The 20,266-nt window shown below is 43.6% G+C and overlaps 1 protein-coding gene across 8 annotated transcripts in view; it reads left to right on the top strand.

Annotated features, from left to right (window-relative positions):
• KIF16B (kinesin family member 16B) overlaps positions 1–20,266 on the top strand; it is a 291,300-nt gene that overhangs the window by 115,923 nt on the left and 155,111 nt on the right. For 7 of the 8 annotated variants that reach the window (XM_082428585.1, XM_082428582.1, XM_082428586.1 and 4 more), the window contains exons 13-15: positions 15,971–16,090; positions 17,589–17,640; positions 19,561–19,698. In XM_082428585.1, the coding sequence (XP_082284711.1) occupies positions 15,971–16,090; positions 17,589–17,640; positions 19,561–19,698 (310 nt within the window). The remainder of the gene's footprint in view (positions 1–15,970; positions 16,091–17,588; positions 17,641–19,560; positions 19,699–20,266) is intronic. The other variant, XM_082428587.1, reaches the window with a different exon arrangement.

The following is a 20,266-nucleotide window of genomic DNA, read 5'->3' as shown; positions in this document are numbered from 1 at the left end:
TTCTTTGGAGAAAAGTCTATTTAGGTCTTCTGCCCATTTTTAGATTGGGTTGTTTTTTTTTTTTTTTTTTGATATTGAGCTGCATAAGCTGCTTGTATGTTTTGGAGATTAATCCTTTGTCAGTTGCTTCGTTTGCAAATATTTTCTCCCATTCGGAGGGTTGTCTTTTCATCTTCTTTATAGTTTCCTTTGCTGTGCAAAAGCTTTTAAGTTTCATTAGGTCCCATTTGTTTATTTTAATTTTTATTTCCATTTCTCTAGGAGGTGGGTCAAAAAGGATCTTGCAGTGATTTATGTCAAAGAGTGTTCTGCCTATGTTTTCCTCTAAGAGTTTGATAGTGTCTGGCCTTACATTTAGGTCTTTAATCCATTTTGAGTTTATTTTTGTGTATGGTGTTAGGGAGTGTTCTAATTTCATACTTTTACATGTACCTGTCCAGTTTTCCCAGCACCACTTATTGAAGAGTCTGTCTTTTCTCCACTGTATATGCTTGCCTCCTTTATCAAAGATAAGGTGACCATATGTGCGTGGGTTTATCTCTGGGCTTTCTATCCTGTTCCATTGATCTATATTTCTGTTTTTGTGCCAGTACCATACTGTCTTGATTACTGTAGCTTTGTAGTATAGTCTGAGGTCAGGGAGCCTGATTCCTCCAACTCTGTTTTTCTTTCTCAAGATTGCTTTGGCTATTCGGGGTCTTTTGTGTTTCCATACAAATTGTGAAATTTTTTGTTCTACTTCTGTGAAAAATGCCAGTGGTAGTTTGATAGGGATTGCATTGAATCTGTAGATTGCTTTGGGTAGTATAGTCATTTCACAATGTTGATTCTTCCAGTCTAAGAACGTGGTATATCTCTCCATCTGTTTGTATCATCTTTAATTTCTTTCATCAGTGTCTTACAGTTTTCTGCATACAGGTCTTTTATCTCCTTAGGTAGGTTCATTCTTAGATATTTTATTCTTTTTGTTGCAGTGGTAAATGGGAGTGTTTCCTTAATTTCTCTTTCAGATTTTTCATCATTAGTGTATAGGAATGCAAGAGATTTCTGTGCATTAATTTTATATCCTGCTACTCTACCAAATTCATTGATTAGTTCTAGTAGTTTTCTGGTGGCATCTTTTTGATTCTTTATGTATAGTATCATGTCATCTGCAAACAGTGACAGTTTTACTTCTTCTCTTCTGATTTGGACTCCTTTTATTTCTTTTTCTTCTCTGATTGCTGTGGCTAAAACTTCCAAAACTATGTTGAATAATAGTGGTGAGAGTGGGCAACCTTGTCTCATTCCTGATCTTAGTGAAAATCGTTTCAGTTTTTCACTGTTGAGAACGATGTTGGCTCTGGGTTTGTCATATATGGCCTTTATTATGTTAAGGTAAGTCCCCTCTATGCCTATTTTCTGGAGGCTGAAAGTTCCTTTGGCTTCTGGACACCTGCAGATTTTCCTTCTTTTTGTTTGTTTGGTTTTTGTTTGCTTGTTTTTCCCCCAGTTTTATTGAGATACAGTTGATTCAGAAACACTGTATTAGTTTTAGGTGTACAGATAGTGATTTTGATATATGTATTATTGCAAAGTGAGCAAAACAGTAAGTTTAGCTATCATCTGCCGCCTCAACTTGGGTACACATTCTTCTTGCGATGAGAGCTTTTAGGGTTTACTCTGTTAGCAGCTTTCCATTATGTGACACAGTATTGTTAACTTTAGTCACCAGGCTGCACGTTACATTCCTGCAACATATTTATTTTATAACTGCACGCTTGCACCCTTTGACCACCATCACGCATTTCACCTCACCCCCACCCCCACCTCTGGCAACCACCAGTCTGATCTCTGTATCTATTACTTGGGTTTGTTTAGATTTTACTTATAAGTGACATCATGTAGTATTTGTCTTTCTCTTTCTGCCTTATTTCACTTAGCATACTGCCCTCAAGGTCCATACATGTTGTTGCAGATGGCAATATTTCCTTCTTTTTATGGCCAATATTAGTCCATTGTGTGTGTGTGTGTGTGTGTGTGTGTGTGTGTGCGCACGCGCGCGCGCATCTGTCTGTCTGTCTGTTTATATGTCTGTCTGTCTATCACATTTTCTTTATCCCTTTGTCTGCTGATGGTCATTTAGGTTGTTTCCATATCTTGGCTATTGTAAATAATACTGTAGTGGATATGGGCTTCAGATGTTTTTTAATACCCTGTTTTCACTTCCTTCAGATAAATACCCAAGAGTGGAATTGCTGGATCATATGGTAGTTCTATTCTTAATTTTTTGAGGAACCTCTGTACTGTTTTCCATAGTGGCTGCACCAATTTACATTCCCATGAACAGTGCACAAGGGTTCCCTTTTCTTCACATGTTCACCAACACTTGTTTTATTTTATTTTTTCTTGTTTTTTTTGATAATAGCCATTCTGACAAGTTTGAGGTGAACTCATTGAGGTTTTGATTTGCATTTCCCTGATGATTAGTGATGCTGAGCACCTTTTCATGTAGAGTAGTCCTGCCTTATCTGCGATTTCGCTTTCTACAGGTTTAGTACCTGCGGTCAACCTCAGTCTGAAAATATTAAAGTGAAAATTCCAGTTATAAACAGTTCATAAGTTTTAAGTTACATGCTGTTCTGAGTAGCGTGGTGAAATCTTGAGCTTTTGCTTTTGTTGCCTTTGGTTTTGGTTGTCATATCCAAAAAATCATGCCAGGACTGATGTTAAGGAGTTTATCCTCTGTACTTTCTTCTAGGAGTTTTATGGTTTTAGGTCTTATGTTTGTCTTTAGAGCTTATTTTTGTGTATGATATAAAATACGGGTCTAGTTTTATTTTTCTGCATGTGACTGTCCAGTTTTCCCAATGCCATTTATTGAAGAGACTGTCTTTTCCCCATTTCATGTTCTCGGTGCCTTTGTCATAAATTAATTAACCATATGTGCGTTGGTTTATTTCAGGGCTCTCTATTCTGTTCCATTGATCTAAGTGTGTGTTTTTATGCCAATACCATACTCTTTTGATTGCTATAGCTTTGTGATATAGTTTGATATCAGGAAACATAATGCCTTCTTTAGCTTTGTTCTTCTTAAGATTGCTTTGGCTATTCGGTCTTTTGTGGTTCCATACAAATCTTAGGATTGTTTTTTCTATTTCTATGAAAATGCCATTGGAATTTTGATAGGAATTGCATTGCCTCTGAAGATTGCTTTGGTTGGAATGGACCTTTTAATTTTAATAATATTCTTCCATTCCACAAGCATGGGATATCTTTTCATTTATTTATATCTTCAGTTTTTTCATCAGTAGTTTTCAGTGTACAGGTCTTTCACCTCCTTGGTTAAATTTATTCTTAGTTAATTTGTCCTTTTTGATGCAAGGTAAATGGCATGGTTTTCTTACTTTCTCTTTCTGATAGTTTGTTATTAGGGTATAGAAATGCAACTTATTTGTATATATTGATTTTGTGTCCTGAAATTTTACTGAGTTTATTTACTAGCTATAACACGTTTTCAGTGGAGTTTTTAGGGTTTTCTATATATAATATCATGTCATTTGCAGGTAGAGACAGTTTTACTTCTTTCTTTCCAATTTGGATGGCTTTTATTTCTTTTTCCTTGTCTTGTTCCTGATCTTAGAGGAAAAGCTATTAGCTTTTCACTATTGAATATGATGTTAGCTGTGGGCAGATTTTCCATATTGAGGGCTTTTGGAGAAATGGTTTCTGGGCTTTCAGTTTTGGCTGATGCATTTTTGTGTCATCATTTTAGAATTCCATCTTCAGAATGTGATATAACATACAATAAAACTCAGCCTTGGAGATTACTTGAGATTGTGTAAAATATATTTTAAATAAAATAAATTGGAATAAATTAAGTGAAATAAGTTTTAAAAATTTCATATGGAAGTATGTTCCTTTATTTTATTTTAAAAATCTCTATTACCTGTATTATTTTACTTACAAGTGTGTTTGTTATAGAAAATTTGGGAAGTGAAAAAGTATAAAGAAAAAAACTACCCAGAGATAATAATCTCTGTTTCTAATTTGCGATGTCTCTGTTAGGCTCAGTATCTCTCTGTTTGTCTCTTCTCTCTTTCTCATATATAATTATTGTATTTATGATATATTCTGCATTTATAAGTGTATGATGTATATATTAGACACACACACACCCTGCTGTGGACTGCATTGTTTCCCTCCAAAATTCATGTGTTGAAACCCTGATCCTCAGTGTGACTGTATTTAGAGTTAGAGCGTTTAGGAGGAAATTAAGGTAAGGTTAAGTGAAGTTATAAGGATAGGATCCTAATCCAAAAGGCCTGTAGCCTTATCATTCTCTCTCCCCCATTGTGTGCACACACCCAGGAAAGGCCACGTAAGCACACAGTGAGATGGTGGCCTCCTACAGGCCAAGAGAAGAGGCCTCAGAATAAATCTTACCTTGCCGACATCTTGATCTTGGACTTCCCAGCCCCTAGAACTGTGGAAAATTAATTTCTGTTGTCTGTGCCATATAGTCTCTAGTATTTTGTTGTGGCAGCCCAAGCTAACACACACACACACACTTGAATCAAATGTGTATATACCCTTCATACACATTTTAAACAGAAACTGAAGTCATTTTCTATGTAATCTAGCAGACAGTTTTAAGTTTACCTGGCAAGTAGTAGCAGATGCTCATAAGTGTGGGCTGAATGAGTTGCAGAAGAAGCTGGCTGGAGGATAAACTGTAGCACTTACCCTTCGGGCATCCTCAGGGTGCACCCAGCAGAACAGAGGTGTCAGTCCTTTGGGGGATACAGAAAATTATGGATGTGAAATACCTGGGAGCTTAAGAAAATACCCATACCCGGGTCCATCTTTAAATGAGATGCCTAAAGGACCAGTGCAGGGCTTACTTAAAGGACCAGTGCAGGGCTCAGGCATGGTGTTTTAGAAACTCCTTGAGTGACCTACTGGTTTAGCAGTTGAAACAAGCAGTGTGTATGGATATAAAGGCACTAGTCATTTTTGACTAAGATGCAGGTGATCAGGCCAGGTAACTGTGGTCATTGAGAGGAAGGGTCCCCCGTGGCTCTACGTGTTTCCCTGGGGAGGGGAAGGATGGGTAAGATTCAGGAGGGGAAAGAACTAGAAAGCTGTCCCAAGAAGCCATTATCCCTTGAGCAAAGGCTGGAGGCGGAGACAAGTGTGATGTATTTCCGTGGGTAAGAAACAAGAGTAAGCCAGCTTTACAAGACCGAAGTTTAAGGCCAATGTCAGATTGAAGCTTTCTGGGTTACAGCACACCACTTAAAGTGATCCTTTCACTCTGCTTTCTTACCTTGGGTTAAAGTTTGTACTATATAAAAATGCCCTTGTAGAACCTTCTGGTGAACGCTCCTGAGTATTTTGGGCTTCCATTTAGGTCAAATATACCAAAGTACTTGTGTTCACAAGATCCTGCTCCACTTAAAAAGTCTAGTTAAATATTAATGTGAGGAAATTTGCTCTTGCATATTTTCACACGTAATTTCTTTAATCGGTATTATGCATTTTGCATAATTTAAATACCGACATCTGGGTGATTTGCTCAGCGAGCGGAGGACTGTTTCATCAGAAAGAGGTACATAGCATCTCTCTGAACTGCCTGCCAGCAGTTAGCTGTTCAGCGTCAGATAAAGAATGATGTTTCTGCAGTGGGAGGTGTAGTGGAAATTGAACTGCCCCAAGAGCTTCTGTTCATTAAAAGGACAATATTAATTCTATTTACTGTTTAGGGGCTGACTTCCAACAATGCCAGGAAATGTCGGCTTGCTGGTACCGGGGAGGTGAGGAGGTAGTCAGGTTCTTCCCTTCCTGTTTCTGCCCGGATGAGTCTGGGACTATCTAAGTGTGTCTCTTTTTATAAATTTATTTATTTATTTATTATTTTTGGCTGTGTTGGGTCTTTGTTTCTGTGCGAGGGCTTTCTCTAGTTGTGGCAAGCGGGGCCACTCTTCATCGCGGTGCGCAGGCCTCTCACTGTCGTGGCCCCTCTTGTTGCGGAGCACAGGCTCCAGACGTGCAGGCTCGGTAGTTGTGGCTCACGGGCCTAGTTGCTCCGCGGCATGTGGTATCTTCCCAGACCAGGGCTCGAACCCGTGTCCCCTGCATTGGCAGGCAGACTCTGAACCACTGCACCACCAGGGAAGCCCTAAGTGTGTCTCTTTTGACCGCAGGTACTATAATGTGGATTATCTGAAAGTCTTTTGCAAGCAAGGCTTTTGCATTCCTGCTTCAGTTTTTATGATGTAATAGGTGCCAATCTGATATCAACTTCCTGATGCATGCTAGGTACAGATGTTGTGGACACTTGTTAAATTATTTATGATGATTATCTTTTGGAATCCATTCATATGTAAACAACATTCCCTTGTAAGCTTCTGACTTATTCTGGCCATTTTAAGCATTCTTTTGAGGTTCAGGAGCTGCTTTTGCCTGGCAGGGAACGTACAAATAGGACTGATGAGAGACAGTCTAAGCCCTGGAGTCAGAGCGATAGTTTGCCTTTCACTGACCCCAGCCTGCTCTCTCATTCCCTGTTCTTGACGTGTTGTCCTGGACCCACTATTTGCTTTCTGGAGGAGCAGACAGACAATACACTAATACATAATTTTGATAGACTGGGGTGCTCTGAAAACAGCAAGCCAGGTGGAGTGATGGAATGTCCCTGGGAGGGGGGGCAGGAGGAGGGGTGTGCTTCCTCTCTAGGAGGTGAGCTTTACGTGAGCAAGGACCTTGTCCACCTTACTGGTGTCTTTGATCTTTAGCGAGCAGTCAGCATGTGTGGTAAGAGCTGACTGACAAGGAGGGCCCAGCCACAAGATTTACGGGAGACTTTCCTGGGGAAGCGGGGACAGCGTGTGCAAAGGCCCTGCAGTGGGAATGAGGAAGCCACTGTGGCTGGAGCATTGGGAGTCATGTGGAGAGTAGAGGGGGTGAGGTTGGAGAGGTGGGTAGGGGCCAGACGAAGTGAGCTGCTGGTGCCACTTTATTCCAAACGCATGAGAATATTGTAGAGTTTTGTGTGTGACCTCTTGACATTCTGGAAAGAAGGCTCTGGCTGTCACATGGAGAACAGACTGTAGGCTGGCAAGAGAGGAAGCAGAAGGACAGTTGGGGGATGTCAGAGACTAGGCAGGAGGTGGTGGTGGCAGTGGCGGTGGAGACGGAAGGTCCTGGATGATTTTGCTGCCATGCGGGTAGACCCACTGATGGTTGGCTGTGGGGTTAGAGGCAAGGAGAAGAACAGGGTGACTTCTAGGTTGACCCACTTGATCCTTCCTTTCTTTTTTCAACCTGTGGATTGCTAATTCTGCCTTCTCACCAGAACCATCTCCTTCCTTAATCCTCATGCTGATGAAGGTTGATTCCTGGTCCTCCCTGGCCTCTCTGGGTCTGTGGTACCTGCCAGACCTTTTCAGTGTAGGTAGATTTCCAGTCCTGAACTCCCACAGACTGTTCTTTCCCTTCCCTGTGTTTATAATTTAAGAAAATCTTTTACCATTCCAAGAGCATTAATAGAGCTCTCACACGAAGGCTTACGTATTACCAGTCAGCCTTGCAGGGACATGGAACATGTCTAGCCAGCAAATGTTGTTTTTCTTCACCTCGCCATGCTCTCTGGGAGCATAGCAAGAATAAAAAGTTGTTTCCTGGAGGAAAGTCAAGGGGAGATCCTTATTCCTTTTCATCACCGCTGGCTCAGGTTACATGAACAAAGGGTGGAGGAAGGTGGGATGGTGGTTGAAGCACAGCTTCATCGACTCTCTGGTAATCTTGGTGGCTGTTTCCTTCCTCTGTTAGACGGACAGGATTCTTTCTTTGTGCACGAGAATGTACGAGAGACTGTAGCTTCTGGGTGAATGCCGATGTGTGTACTTTCAGGATTTCAGAGCTAATTGGTTTGTGTTGACAATGACTATTTACCATTTGTATATTATAAAAGACACATGCAAATTACTTGACAACACTTGCTAGTCAAATTGGTGAGCGATTTTTAATGTCAACAATATCCACTTGGTGAGCTGTCTGGAAAGTGTTACTGGGAACCGTCAGGATTTTGTCTTCCTAGCAATAAAGATCTTTCTGATATTTATCGGACTTTTGCAACTCTTGCAAACTCCCCAGTTTCCTTATTTCTCATTAAGAGGGGTATGTAAAACAGTTGAGAAGGGTGTCTTTACTTAAGGTTCATCCGTCTAAACTATTTGTTGCGTAGCGTCCACCAAGCTATTCCTTCCTTCCCAGTTCCGCCTCCCTCTTCCCTCTGTTCCTAGTCATCCCACACATCCTTGCCAGGTACATCTTCTGAGTATCAGCCAGTTCCTGTTTTCAAAATTCTCAGTGCCTTCCCGGTTTCTGAATCAAATAATGACCATCGGCCTGGCTTTCCGGACCGGGTTTATCAGTTAAATGAATGTCCAGTGGTGCCTTGCGTATGTGCCCATGTTTTCTGCCACCGTACCTTTGCTCAAGAGACCCCTCCCCCCAAACCCGGAGCATCCTTGTTTTCTTCCTTTTTGTAGCCAGCTGAATACCTGTTCTTGACTTTGGAGAATAGGCGTTGGAGATGACATCACACGTTTCAAAGAAATGAAGAGATAATAATAAAAAGCAAACATGCCACCCCGCAGCAGAAACACCTCCACGAGCTCACTAACAGGAAGCGGATGAAGAGGCCCGTGCGCTGGCCGCTGAGGAGGGGAGGCTGGGGTGGGATTCCTAAGCCTGCACCTCAGGAGCTGAGTCAGTGAGGATTCTAGAAGCCCTCCCCACGCCCTCAGATCTGGGGAGGAACACGGTGCTTTTCCTCTTCTTACGGAGGAGTCATAGAAATGGCTGCTGGTGGCAACTGGGATGAAGTGGAAAGCAGAGCTGAGTCTCTGAGACCAGGGAACCTGAGAGCCAGTGTCCCCACTGCAGTGGGCTCTCCTCTCAGGCAGGAGGAAGGCGCCCGGTGGAGGATATTTAATGACCTTTGTTAAGAGAGGCCAGAGCCCAGGAATTCGAACAAAGCCTTTACCGCGCCTCGGTGGAGACCTCCTGGCCCTGTCACTCAATCTGGCTAGAGAACGGTGGAGAGAACACAGACCCACTCAGTCTTCAAACCGGAAAGATCACAGATGGGGCAGCAGTAGGAAAAGAGTCAAGGAGTTGCCCATCCTGTGTTAGAGCAGCAGAATTTCCGGACAGATACACCTGAGCACACACAGATGAAGAAAAAAAGTGAGGCGGTTATATAAACATAAGTGCGATGGATGGACGGATAGACGGACAGATGGATAGACAAAGAGAAAGAAAAAAAGGGGATATAGCATGTAAAAGACAAAGCATCCAGAGCTAGATGAAACCATACCTCAAGGCATAGAAGGGAAGTCCTTAAAGTTGTTTCATTCTGTGGAACAAGTTAATGAGAAATGTGAATTCAATAAACACAGCAAGATGATTAAAGGAGAATGAGATGAAAAAAGAGAGATTGCAGGATCTACAGAAAGACTGAGGTCCCAAACAACAACCATTGCAGGACCAAGAAATAAAATTAGAAATACCAAAGGAAAGAATAGATGCCACTGAAACCAAATTACTAAAAATTAAAGGCTTGATAGTCTCAGTGAACACAAGTGAAGTGATCATGACATTAAAGCAATCAGAAGCTAAAAGATGAAAAGACAATGTACTATAAGGATAATTGGCCTCCCTGAAGTAGACAGTCAACATATGAAACAGAAAATGGAATATAAAACAAGGTGACTTTCAGGAAATGAAAAAGAAACAAACAAAAGAACTGAGTCTGCAGATTAGAAGAATGTATCCTGTTACGGGAAAATTCAGAGAACAGAATGTTTAACACCAATACCTATCCTAATTAAGCTATTGAATTTCAAAGGTAAAGGAAAAAATCTTCAGACATCCAGGCAGAAAACCAAATTATCTGCCATAGACCAAAAGTCAGACTAGCTTCATATTTCCTCAGTGAAGCATTTAATTTCTGAAGAGAGTGGAGCCAACTCAACATTCTGAGTGAGGAGGTATGAACACGACCCAGAGTGACACAGCTTCGATGTCGTTCAGGTGCAAGGGCAGAAGGTGGATATTCTCAGACATCTATAAGCTTGGGGAATGGTACTTAAAACCAAAACACAGAGGAAAAAATATAGACACAGTGCTGTCAACCTCTAAATATGTTTCGTAATGTCTTAACTTAGAAGCATATTTTAGTGTCTGTTGTAGTGAAGAAACATTTGGTTGAAATTCAACAAATACTTCAGTTGCTTTTCCTTCTGTTAAATTCAAATGAAGTCACATACAAATTTTTTTTTTAAATTAAAAAGTATTTATGCTAGAGAAAGGATAATTTCATTTTTTATGAAAGTCCTCCTGTCTGCCTGACCCCCTCCCTCCTCCTCATACCCGCACTGGGCAGGTGCTCTAAGCCCTGGCTGTGGTGACCCCTCCTCTTCTGATCAGTGTTGTCGGCCTTGGGTTTGCAGAAGTTAAGTGCTCTTTCTGCTGTGAGGCAACTCCATACAACTCTCCGAGTTAGCGAAGCACATGATTCTTCCTAGCCTGAGTTTCCACCAGAAAAATTCTGACTTTTAATTCTTGGCTAGCAACAACAATAACAACAAAAATTCATGTAAAAATCACTTACAACTGACAGTGCCGAATAATCAGCACTTCTTGAGTGACTGCTCTGTGCCTGGTGCAGCCATATTCCCCCCATGTACTCCATGTGAGGAAGCACAGTTTCTGCCCTTTGAGAGCTCTTAGTTCAGGTAGGGCGGATATGTCACCAAAATTTTCCCAGTATTTCCCAAGCAAGATCTAGCTCTCAGGAAGGCTTCTTGAAAGGGAAACATAGGCTTCTTATTGACAAGTTTTTGTCTTGATTTTCACCTATTTATTCAGGAAGTTTGTTGCATTTTGACAGACACAGTGCTGGATATTTGTTTGTTTGTTTTTTAAATTAATTAATAATTTTTTGGGGCTGCGTTGGGTCTTCACTGCTGCACACAGGCTTCTCTGTAGTTGCGGCGAGCGGGAGCTACTCTTTGTTGCGGTGCTCGGGCTTCTCATTGCGGTGGCTTCTCGTGTTGCAGAGCATGGGCTCTAGTCGCGGGGGCTTCAGTAGTTGTGGCGTGCGGGCTCAGTAGTTGTGGCTTCTGGGCTGTAGAGCGCAGGCTCAGTAGTTGTGGCACACGGGCTTAGTTGCTCCACAGCATGTGGGATCTTCCTGGACCAGGGCTCGAACCCGTGTCCCCTGCACTGGCAGGCGGATTCTTAACCACTGTGCCACCAGGGAAGTCCCCAGTGCTGGATTTTAAGATGTGATATTGTGATGAAAAGAGGGAGGATTCCTGCTGAGTCTAATGAAGGGGTATGGGGGTTATATGGGACACGCCCACTGAGCCAGGCCCTTGTGGCTTCTCCCTTTGATCTGAGCAGTCCTGCCTGCCACTCACCTGAACCGCCGGCATGTGCCAGAGGATTTGCTGCCACCATCTCAGCCCTCAACACAGGTTTTAGATTTAGGGGTTGAAAAAAACTTATTGAACATATTTTTGGAAATGTGATGAACATAATGTTTGAGCGGATACTGTCTTTTTATACTTTTTGTCAGGCGGTAGTTTCCTTTTTATACAAATATTGGTTGCCAAAAGCTTTGTTTGAATACAAAATATGTGCAGCTATACATATTTGACCACTTTCTTTCTTTGGGAGCCCGTGTGCCTGGAGTTGGGAAAGGGATCGCCAGCTCTGCTCCGTTAAATATTCCATCTTATCAAAGAGGTATTTCATCAATTATGTATAACAGTAGGGGCCACTCAATAAATATTTTATAAGTGATAGATATTTTTGTCTGAAATTACTTTTTCACTCGAGCAATGATTTAAACCCCCGTTTTTAGTTTTATGAGGTGACACTTTTATAATATCATATAGTGAATGCAGCTTGAATGTCATAGAGCTTTAGGGCAGCATTAATCATAAATTCATATGCCCCCATTCCCAATCCTGAGAGACTTTCTCTTAATTCAGGTTTTACCCATTCTATGTATGGAAGTGTGTGTGTGTGTGTGTGTGTGTGTGTGTATTGGGGATGGGTGGGGACAAGTAATGCTTTTGACCTAATGGCTCTGAAGTTATGAATTTCAAATGAATTTCTAAGTCTATGAGACTTATTTTAAGGAAGGAAGAAAAAGTGCTTTTCAATGGGTTAAAAAAAAAAAAAAAAAGAATATCAAACTAAACTGTGATGTAGTCCAAAACAGTTTCTCTAGTTTGAGTGGGAGCTATTAGAGTTTAAAATACTGCCTCCCCCCGCCCCCTTTTGGGATATCGTCCACTTTTATGCAGAAAGAAAATACATATGTCTCTGGACTTAGGAGAACAGTTCCTCTCCTTCTCACACGGACCTGGAAGCCTGGAGCAATCCATGGCCAGGCGCCACCTACCGTGTGTGCAGTGCCGTCACAGTTCAGAGCTAGCAGGCCTTGTTTGATGAGATGGGGCTGTATGATTAAACTCTCCAGTGTAATATATATCTTTAAAAAGAAAAATCACAGACTTTCCACTTCAGTTTGAGCTCTGTGGGCAAGAGGAGAAGCACGAATTCTACCAATATCGGAGAGGCAGGAGTCGGGGTTGGTTTATTTAGAGGGCTCATTTTAGCCAGGATTTGCAAGGGCCTTGGTGTAGCATATCAGGATGAACGAAGTCTCCGGCCTCCAAGCCTGAGGTTCTGGGCCCCGGAGAGGAAGCCCGTCTGATAAGAGAAGTAATTGAAGAACAGTGATACGCTTCATTTCCTTTTCTTGAATTTAAGTTATGCATTGGTCATTTTCTCTGTGTATCTATTTAATGGTTGTTAAATTAAATTGCTTTCCCTCAAGTGGTGATTTTTATTTATTTATTTTCTAAAGCATCTTTTTTTCTTACTCCGCTCCATTGCCCTCTGGCCTGACTCCAGCTCCGCGTGTGTGCGGTGGAGACCCCAGTGTCTGCAGAGGTGAAGGCTGGGGACTTCTCTCTCTCCCCCCGGCCCTTTCCCAGAACCTCCCAGGGGCCCCTTGTCTGCAAGGTTGTGAGGTTCTGAATTCTTCAGCGAGAGAATGGCAGGCTTCGCAGACTGTTCTAATATTTAAATGATACGGAATCCATTTATTTGATCCAGGAACGTGAGGCGTTCCGGTTTTGTTTCGGGCAGCTCTGGGCTTTGGAGTCCGGAGCTGTGCTGTGCTCAGCGTGTCCTGTCGCAGGAGTGGGTGCGGGAGAGGCTCGCTCGCAACATCCCTGACCCGGAGTCCCCGTTAGCAGCCCCGGGGCTGTCTGCTCTGCTGCTTCCATCAGCCTGTGGTCACACAGCACAGTGTCCTGTTCTTGGGTGGGCCCCCGTCTCAACTCAGCACAGCCCGACCTCAAGGCTGCAGTTTACACCTTCACTCTTCCGGGGTTTGTCTGCTTTCCACCTGGGAATTGCCTCAAAGCCTGGATTCTGAGGGTTTTTTTTGTCTTAGGGCAGATGGGCCTGATGGTGAAGGGCCTCTCTGTCTCTTCCTTGCGAGGTTGCTCTTGAACTTCCTTCCTGCGTTTCTCTGAACTCTGAGTATCTACCCACTCATTCATTCACTTGACAGATATTAATTGAGGAGCTCCTCTGTGTCAGGCACGAAATAAGGCATTGGGTTACATTCTAGTCAGGAGACAAGTGATAAACTTGTATATAACATATCATAGAGTGATAATTGCGAAGAGAGAAACAAATCAGGACAAGAGAGGTTGGTGACTGCTGTCTTGTATGGGGCGATGGGGAGGGTGGCTTCTGAGCAGAGGAAATGAGGGCTGAGTTATGTGTGAATTGAAGGCAGTTCTTCTCAACTGGGGCACATTTTGTTCCCCAGGGGACACTTATCGGTGTCTGGAGGCATCTTTGGTTGTCACAACCTCGGAGGAGGGATGTGTGTTACTGGCATCTGGTGGGTAGAGGCCAGGGATGTTCTAAATATCCTCCAGTGCCCAGGGCAGCCCCCCACAATGGAGAATCATCTGCTCCAAAATGTCAGTGGTGCCAAGGTTGGGAAGCCCCGCTCTAGGGGAAGAGAAGGAGTAGACAGGAACAGAGGAAACAGCAATGACCAAAGCCCTGAGGTGAGGGCCGGCTGGCAAGTTTGAGGAACAACAAGGAGCCGGGGTTCCGGGAGAGGAGTGAGCAGGGGGCAAGCGGCAGGAGGTCAGCAAGGGGTGAGGTCACTTGGAGCTTTGTAGACCCTTGCAGAGACTTTGGGTTTTACTCAGAGAAGAGGAGGCCGTGTAATTGACCCGAGAAAAGGAGCGGCCTGCCCTGCCGTGTGTCTGGCTGCCGGGGAGAGCGTGGACTCTGGCTGGGGCACGAGTGGGTGTGGCCAGGATTACTGAGGCCATCCCGGTGAGGGTGGTGATGCTTGGGGCCAGGCAGCAATGTGGTGCAGTGGTGTGTCGTCAGATTGGGGGCATATTTTGAAGGTGGAGTCAACACCGAGTGCTGTAGGGTTTAGAGAAAGGAGCAAAGGACAGCCTGCTTTTTGGTCCAAGCAACTGTAAGGAAGATTGGTGTTTACCGAGAAGGGCTAGTGTGCAGGTTTGGGAGGCAGGGGGCATCAGGGCTGGTCTTTCAGGGTGTTAAGTTTGAGCTGCCTCCTTGGTAGCCCCACAGGTATACCGAGGTAGGCAGGTTTATATACACGAGGATGGAGTTTTAAGGGAGAGGTCTGCCTGCAGATTTAGATTTGAGAGTTGTCGGCATACAGTCAAGCCCTCCGTGTCTGCGGGTTCCACATCCACAGATTCAACCGACCACCGATCACAAATATTCAGAGAAAAAATATTTCAGATAGTTCTCAAAAGCAAAACTTGAATTTGCCATGCTCCAGCAAATATTTATATAGCATTTTCACTATATTTGCAACTATTTACATAGCATTTATGTTGTATTAGGTATTACAAGTAATCTAGAGATGATTGAAAATATAGGGGAGGGTGTGCGTAGGATATATGCAAATTATGTCCTTTTATATAAGGGACTTGAGCATCCTTGGATTTTGGTATCCGCAGGGGTCCTGGAACCAATCCCCCATGGATACCCAGGGACAACTGTGTAGATTGCAGGTAAAGTCAGGAGTCAGGATGAGATCATCAAGGGAGTGACTGTAGACACTAGAGTCCCTGGGATGAAAGACTCCATGGAAGTGGGTTCAAGAAAGAGCCGGAGGGGAGAAACTAGAGGACCACAAGTAGGGAACTCTTTGGAGGTGGTTTTCTCTAAAGGGGCACAGAGAAATTTGTGGTAGCTGGAGGGAGATGCAGGGCCAAGGGAGGTGGTGGTGGTGGTGGTTGATGGGAGCTCTGTAGCAGATTTGTGTGTAGGTGGGAATGATCAGTGGATAGAAGGTGATGCAGAGCACAGCGGGTCAGGTATCTCTGGTGCACGGTAGCGAATGCACAGGAAAGGGTTGCTTTCAGGGCCATGTGCAGTTTGACCCTAGTAACTGGCAAGAAGAACCAACAAGTCAGGAGACGTCTAGGTATTAAGTGAAATAAAGGTTCTGAAGAGGGAGAAAGATTGCTTTCTGGTCTAGTGGTCCTAGAACCTTTCCTAAAGAAGGCAGGGTTTGAGCTTAGCTTCATATATATATCTGTGTGCATGTGTGTATTCATATATATACATATATATATATATATATATATATATGTATGAATCTGTATCAGGCAATAAATTTATTTCACTTTATGAGCTTTTTGTATGTTCCAAGCTCACTTTGCCCACCATATGCCAGGATTTCAACATGAAGCTTACAATCCATTTTTCTTGCAGTGTTTTTGGTGAGAAGTAAAACATTGTTCATTTTCACACTCTAAAGAGAACCTAATACGAAGTTTTCTCTCCTCAAAGTAACCTTTTCCTTTTCTTTCCCTCCTGATTTCAGGAACAAACTCTGGCCCTGAGGAAAGAAGGGATTGGGGTTGTTTTGGATTCCGAGCTGCCCCATTTAATTGGCATCGATGACGACCTTCTGAGCACTGGAATCATCTTATATCACTTGAAGGTAGAAACTACTTTCCTGGAACATTCTCGTTTTGGTTTCAGCTTTCCCTGCGGACACTGGCAAGGTTTAGTGTCATACTCCGTGTCCACGAACGCAGCCACGACCCTGAAGAATATACAACAAATCCTTGAGTCCTTTGGGGATTCTCAGCAGTTCATTGGGATTCTGTGGTATTAGAAATTTCTGTTTTATGTAGTCCTAAAGCTAAATGAAGATCCATTCACTTCGCCTTCTAATTTGTAGACTCAGCAAGAGGGAGGTAAGGAACAAAAAGGCAGACAGACTGAGGAAGAAAAGTTACCAGCACCCGAACTGGCATTTGTTGTATGTACAGTTTCCTGGCCCCTTGTGTTAATTATAAAGTTGTGCCTCTTGCCTACATCGTTGGGCCTGGTCCCGAGCAGGGTATCCCTGTCAGGAGAGCAGAATTTCCACATCAGTATCAGTGGTGGCCTCTGTAACCTTGACTTTGGTATCTTCTGTCTGATCCATGACTTCAAATGAGAATGGTATTACGCTTGTGCTTTGAAGGCTCTCCTAAACCATATATATATATATATTTTTTTCCTTCTGTATCTGGTTTATTTCACTTAGCATAATGTTTATCCATGTTGTAACATGTATCAGTACTTCATTCCTTTTTTTTTTTTTTTTTTTTTAAACAGTTTTTTGTTTTTTGGGTTTTTTTTACATTTATTTATTTATTTATTTATTTTTGGCTGTGTTGGGTCTTCGTTTCTGTGCGAGGGCTTTCTCTAGTTGCAGCAAGCGGGGGCCACTCTTCATCGCGGTGCGCGGGCCTCTCACTATCGTGGCCTCTCTTGTTGTGGAGCACAGGCTCCAGACGCGCAGGCTCAGTAGTTGTGGCTCACGGGCCTAGTTGCTCCGCGGCATGTGGGATCTTCCCAGACCAGGGCTCGAACCCGTGTCCCCTGCATTAGCAGGCAGATTCTCAACCACTGCGCCACCAGGGAAGCCCACTTCATTCCTTTTTATGGTTGGATAATATTCCAGTGTATGTACCACATTTTATTTGTCCATGGATGAATATTTGGGTCGTTTGCACTTTTTGGCTATTATGAATAATGCTGCTCTACACATCAGCACACAAGTATCTGTTTGAATGCTTGCTTTCAATTCCTTTAGATATATCCTAAGCCATATCTTCAGATACAAAGAAACCCCTGGCCACTAGAGGAGAGACTTGGTCAGAAAGGATTGGGAACATCAGTGAGATTGCTGTCACAGGCAGGTTATTGATGGCAAAACGGGAGCCCAACCCTTGTCGAGCCCTGAGCCTCAGGAGTCCTGTCCTTTTTCGGACACCACAGGCTGTTGTTACAGAGCCTCAGTGAACTCCAGTCGCACTGAGGCTGTGGCCTGCCCGGGACAGAGCTCGCCCATCCGTCACCAGGTTGCTTGGGCTTCAATGGAAGAGGGAGAAACAGATCATTCCTCATGTTCTTATTAATAAATTTTGCTTGACTTTTCTCCCTAGGAAGGTCAGACATACGTTGGTAGAGAAGATGCTTCAACAGAACAAGATATTGGTGAGGATCTTTATCCATTTCCTCTTCGCAATTATTATTTATTTATTTTTGGCTGTGTTGGGTCTTCGTTGCTGCGCGCGGGCTTTCTCTAGTTGCGGCGAGCGGGGGCTACTCTTTGTTGTGGTGCGTGGGCTCTAGGTGCGCAGGCTTCAGTAGTTGTGGCTCACGGGCTCTAGAACGCAGCCTCAGTAATTGTGGTGCGTGGGCTTAGTTGCTCCGTGGCATGTGGGATCTTCCCGGCCCAGGGCTCTTACCCGTGTCCCCTGCGTTGGCGGGCGGAGTCTTAACCACTGCGCCACCAGGGAAGTCCTCCAATGATTTTTTAAAAATCATTTAATGAATTTCTTTTGAATGACTGACATTGAAGTAATTATAAAAAAGAAAATGTTTCAAATAGAATATTGATCAGAACGTGTATTTCTGTAATTTTGAACTCAGCTCAAATGACTAACACAGAACAGTTAGTTTAGTGAATAAAATGGAACTGTGAATCCTTTCCCCCACCATGCATGCCTTCTATCCTTGAAAGGTCACGCCTTTCAAGTGTGCTGTTAGTTAAATCACTTTACTCTTGTCACAGTGGAAATATGCTAACAGGTACAGATAAAAGATATAAGACCCTTTGATGGGAAATCCTTCCCAGTCGACACTTACCTGTGCAAAGATGAGGACAGAAAGTAGGATACACACGTACACAGCATCCACACACACAGACTTCTGGCTTTCCCCAAAGTCTTTGTGAGGTACCCAGGTGAGGTCTTGCCAGGCTTTATATTGTAGCATAACTTAGGGGATGCATGTGGCGGTGGTAGAGTGCGTGTGCGTGTGTGTGTGGCAAGGTGGGGATTGACAGGGGAAGAATTATATCTTCTCAGCTGGTTTTAGAATTGCTGGCGATGAGCTTGCTTTCATGCCAAGTGTAAGCTATTAATCAAGCCTAGGCTCCCATTTCCTATGTGTATTTACTATTTATCATGAATCTGGGAGAGCTGGAAACCAATTCCTGGAAGTCCTTGGATTCAGCTGTTTTTGGGTGGAACTAGGTGTCAGGCCTCTTCCTCTCACCATTAAATTATCAATACATGTGACCTTTGGGTTTGTTATAAATGTGGTAAGGGCTAAGAATACATGTTTTCTGTGAACAGAAAAGTTCAGTAGTGCAGTTCTGTGGAGAGGAGTGGGAGCCGTTTGGCTTGTGCTTCTGAGAAGCTGGCCAAGAACTGTGCCTGAAATCACGTAGGTTTGTGTGACTGGCATTCATGTCCATGCCTGGCCACTCATCACACACGAGCAGCTCAGGGTGGTCGGATGGGAGTCGGTAGCCCTTAGCAGCCACATGCTCTGAGAGATCTGTGGAGGTCAGGTTCTCTCAGAATCGGCACAGGCTGTGGCTGGGTCATCTCAGGACTTTTGGAGACTTCCTCGGGCCTCCCAAGATCCATGCCATGCCGTGTTCACCTTTTACCTTTGGTTTGTGCTCCTGGAACGCAGTGGCGGTAAGCGTGGAGGTCACAGTAAATCCTTGAACCATGGGGCCCTTTTCTTCTCTTCCATTTTATTGTGACCTTTGGGTAACTGGAGGAGGAAAGTTATTTAGACTGAAGCAGGAGTGACTCAGTGGTATTCAGTTAAGACAAGTTACTCAACTGTTTTCTCCCCGAAGATGAAATAAATGAACGTGCCAGAACTTACTCCCTTATACGGGGGATGTCCAGACCCCCCGAGTAACAATCAAGGGATGGTTCTGTCAGTTGATGCCAGGAACTCCTGAAGTTCAGTTTTCTCACTAAACATAAATGTTCACCTCTCAGTTTTGTATGGAAAAGAAAGAATATTCAATATGAGAAAATAAATGAAAGTTGGGAATCATTGCACTAGATACCAAAGGAAATCTTTTCTTCCTCTGTTTTCCCATCTTAGTTCTTCACGGCCTCGACTTGGAGAGTGAGCACTGCATCTTTGAAAATGTCGGGGGGACGGTGACACTGATTCCCCTGAGTGGGTCCCAGTGCTCTGTGAATGGTGTTCAGATCATGGAGGCCACGCACCTCAATCAAGGTATTGGCTTTTGGTTCTGAATTCTTTGTATGTGTCATTTCTGGAAAACAGGTTGATTAGGTAATGGGGGAACACGTGCATCTTAGAATTAATTACACTTTAGGTGTAAAAAGGATGAAGACTGTTTGCTTCATTAGGCTGTTTTCTCTTTTGCTGGAGAACTTCTTTTTCTTTTTTTAAATTAATTAATTAATTTTTTATTTTTGGCTGCGTTGGGTCTTCGTTGCTGTGTGGGCTTCTCTCTAGTTGCGGCGAGTGGGGGCTACTCTTCGTTGCACTGCGCGGGCTTCTCATTGTGGTGGCTTCTCTTGTTGCGGAGCACGGGCTCTAGGTGCACGGGCTTCAGTAGTTGTGGCACGCAGGCTCAGTAGTTGTGGCTCGCGGGCTCTAGAGCGCAGGCTCAGTAGTTGTGGCACACGGGCTTAGTTGCTCCGCGGCATGTGGGATCTTCCTGGACCAGGGCTCAAACCCGTGTCCCTTGCATTGGCAGGCGGATTCTTAACCACTGCGCCACCAGGGAAGCCCTGGAGAACTTCTTTATAAAATGCCCGTTGTCTTGTTGAATTAA

Source organism: Balaenoptera physalus (genome assembly GCF_965194825.1).
Source record: "Balaenoptera physalus genome assembly, chromosome: 16".
In the NCBI taxonomy this organism is placed as follows: Eukaryota; Metazoa; Chordata; class Mammalia; order Artiodactyla; family Balaenopteridae; genus Balaenoptera; species Balaenoptera physalus.
This window is presented reverse-complemented; position numbering and strand designations above follow the sequence as displayed.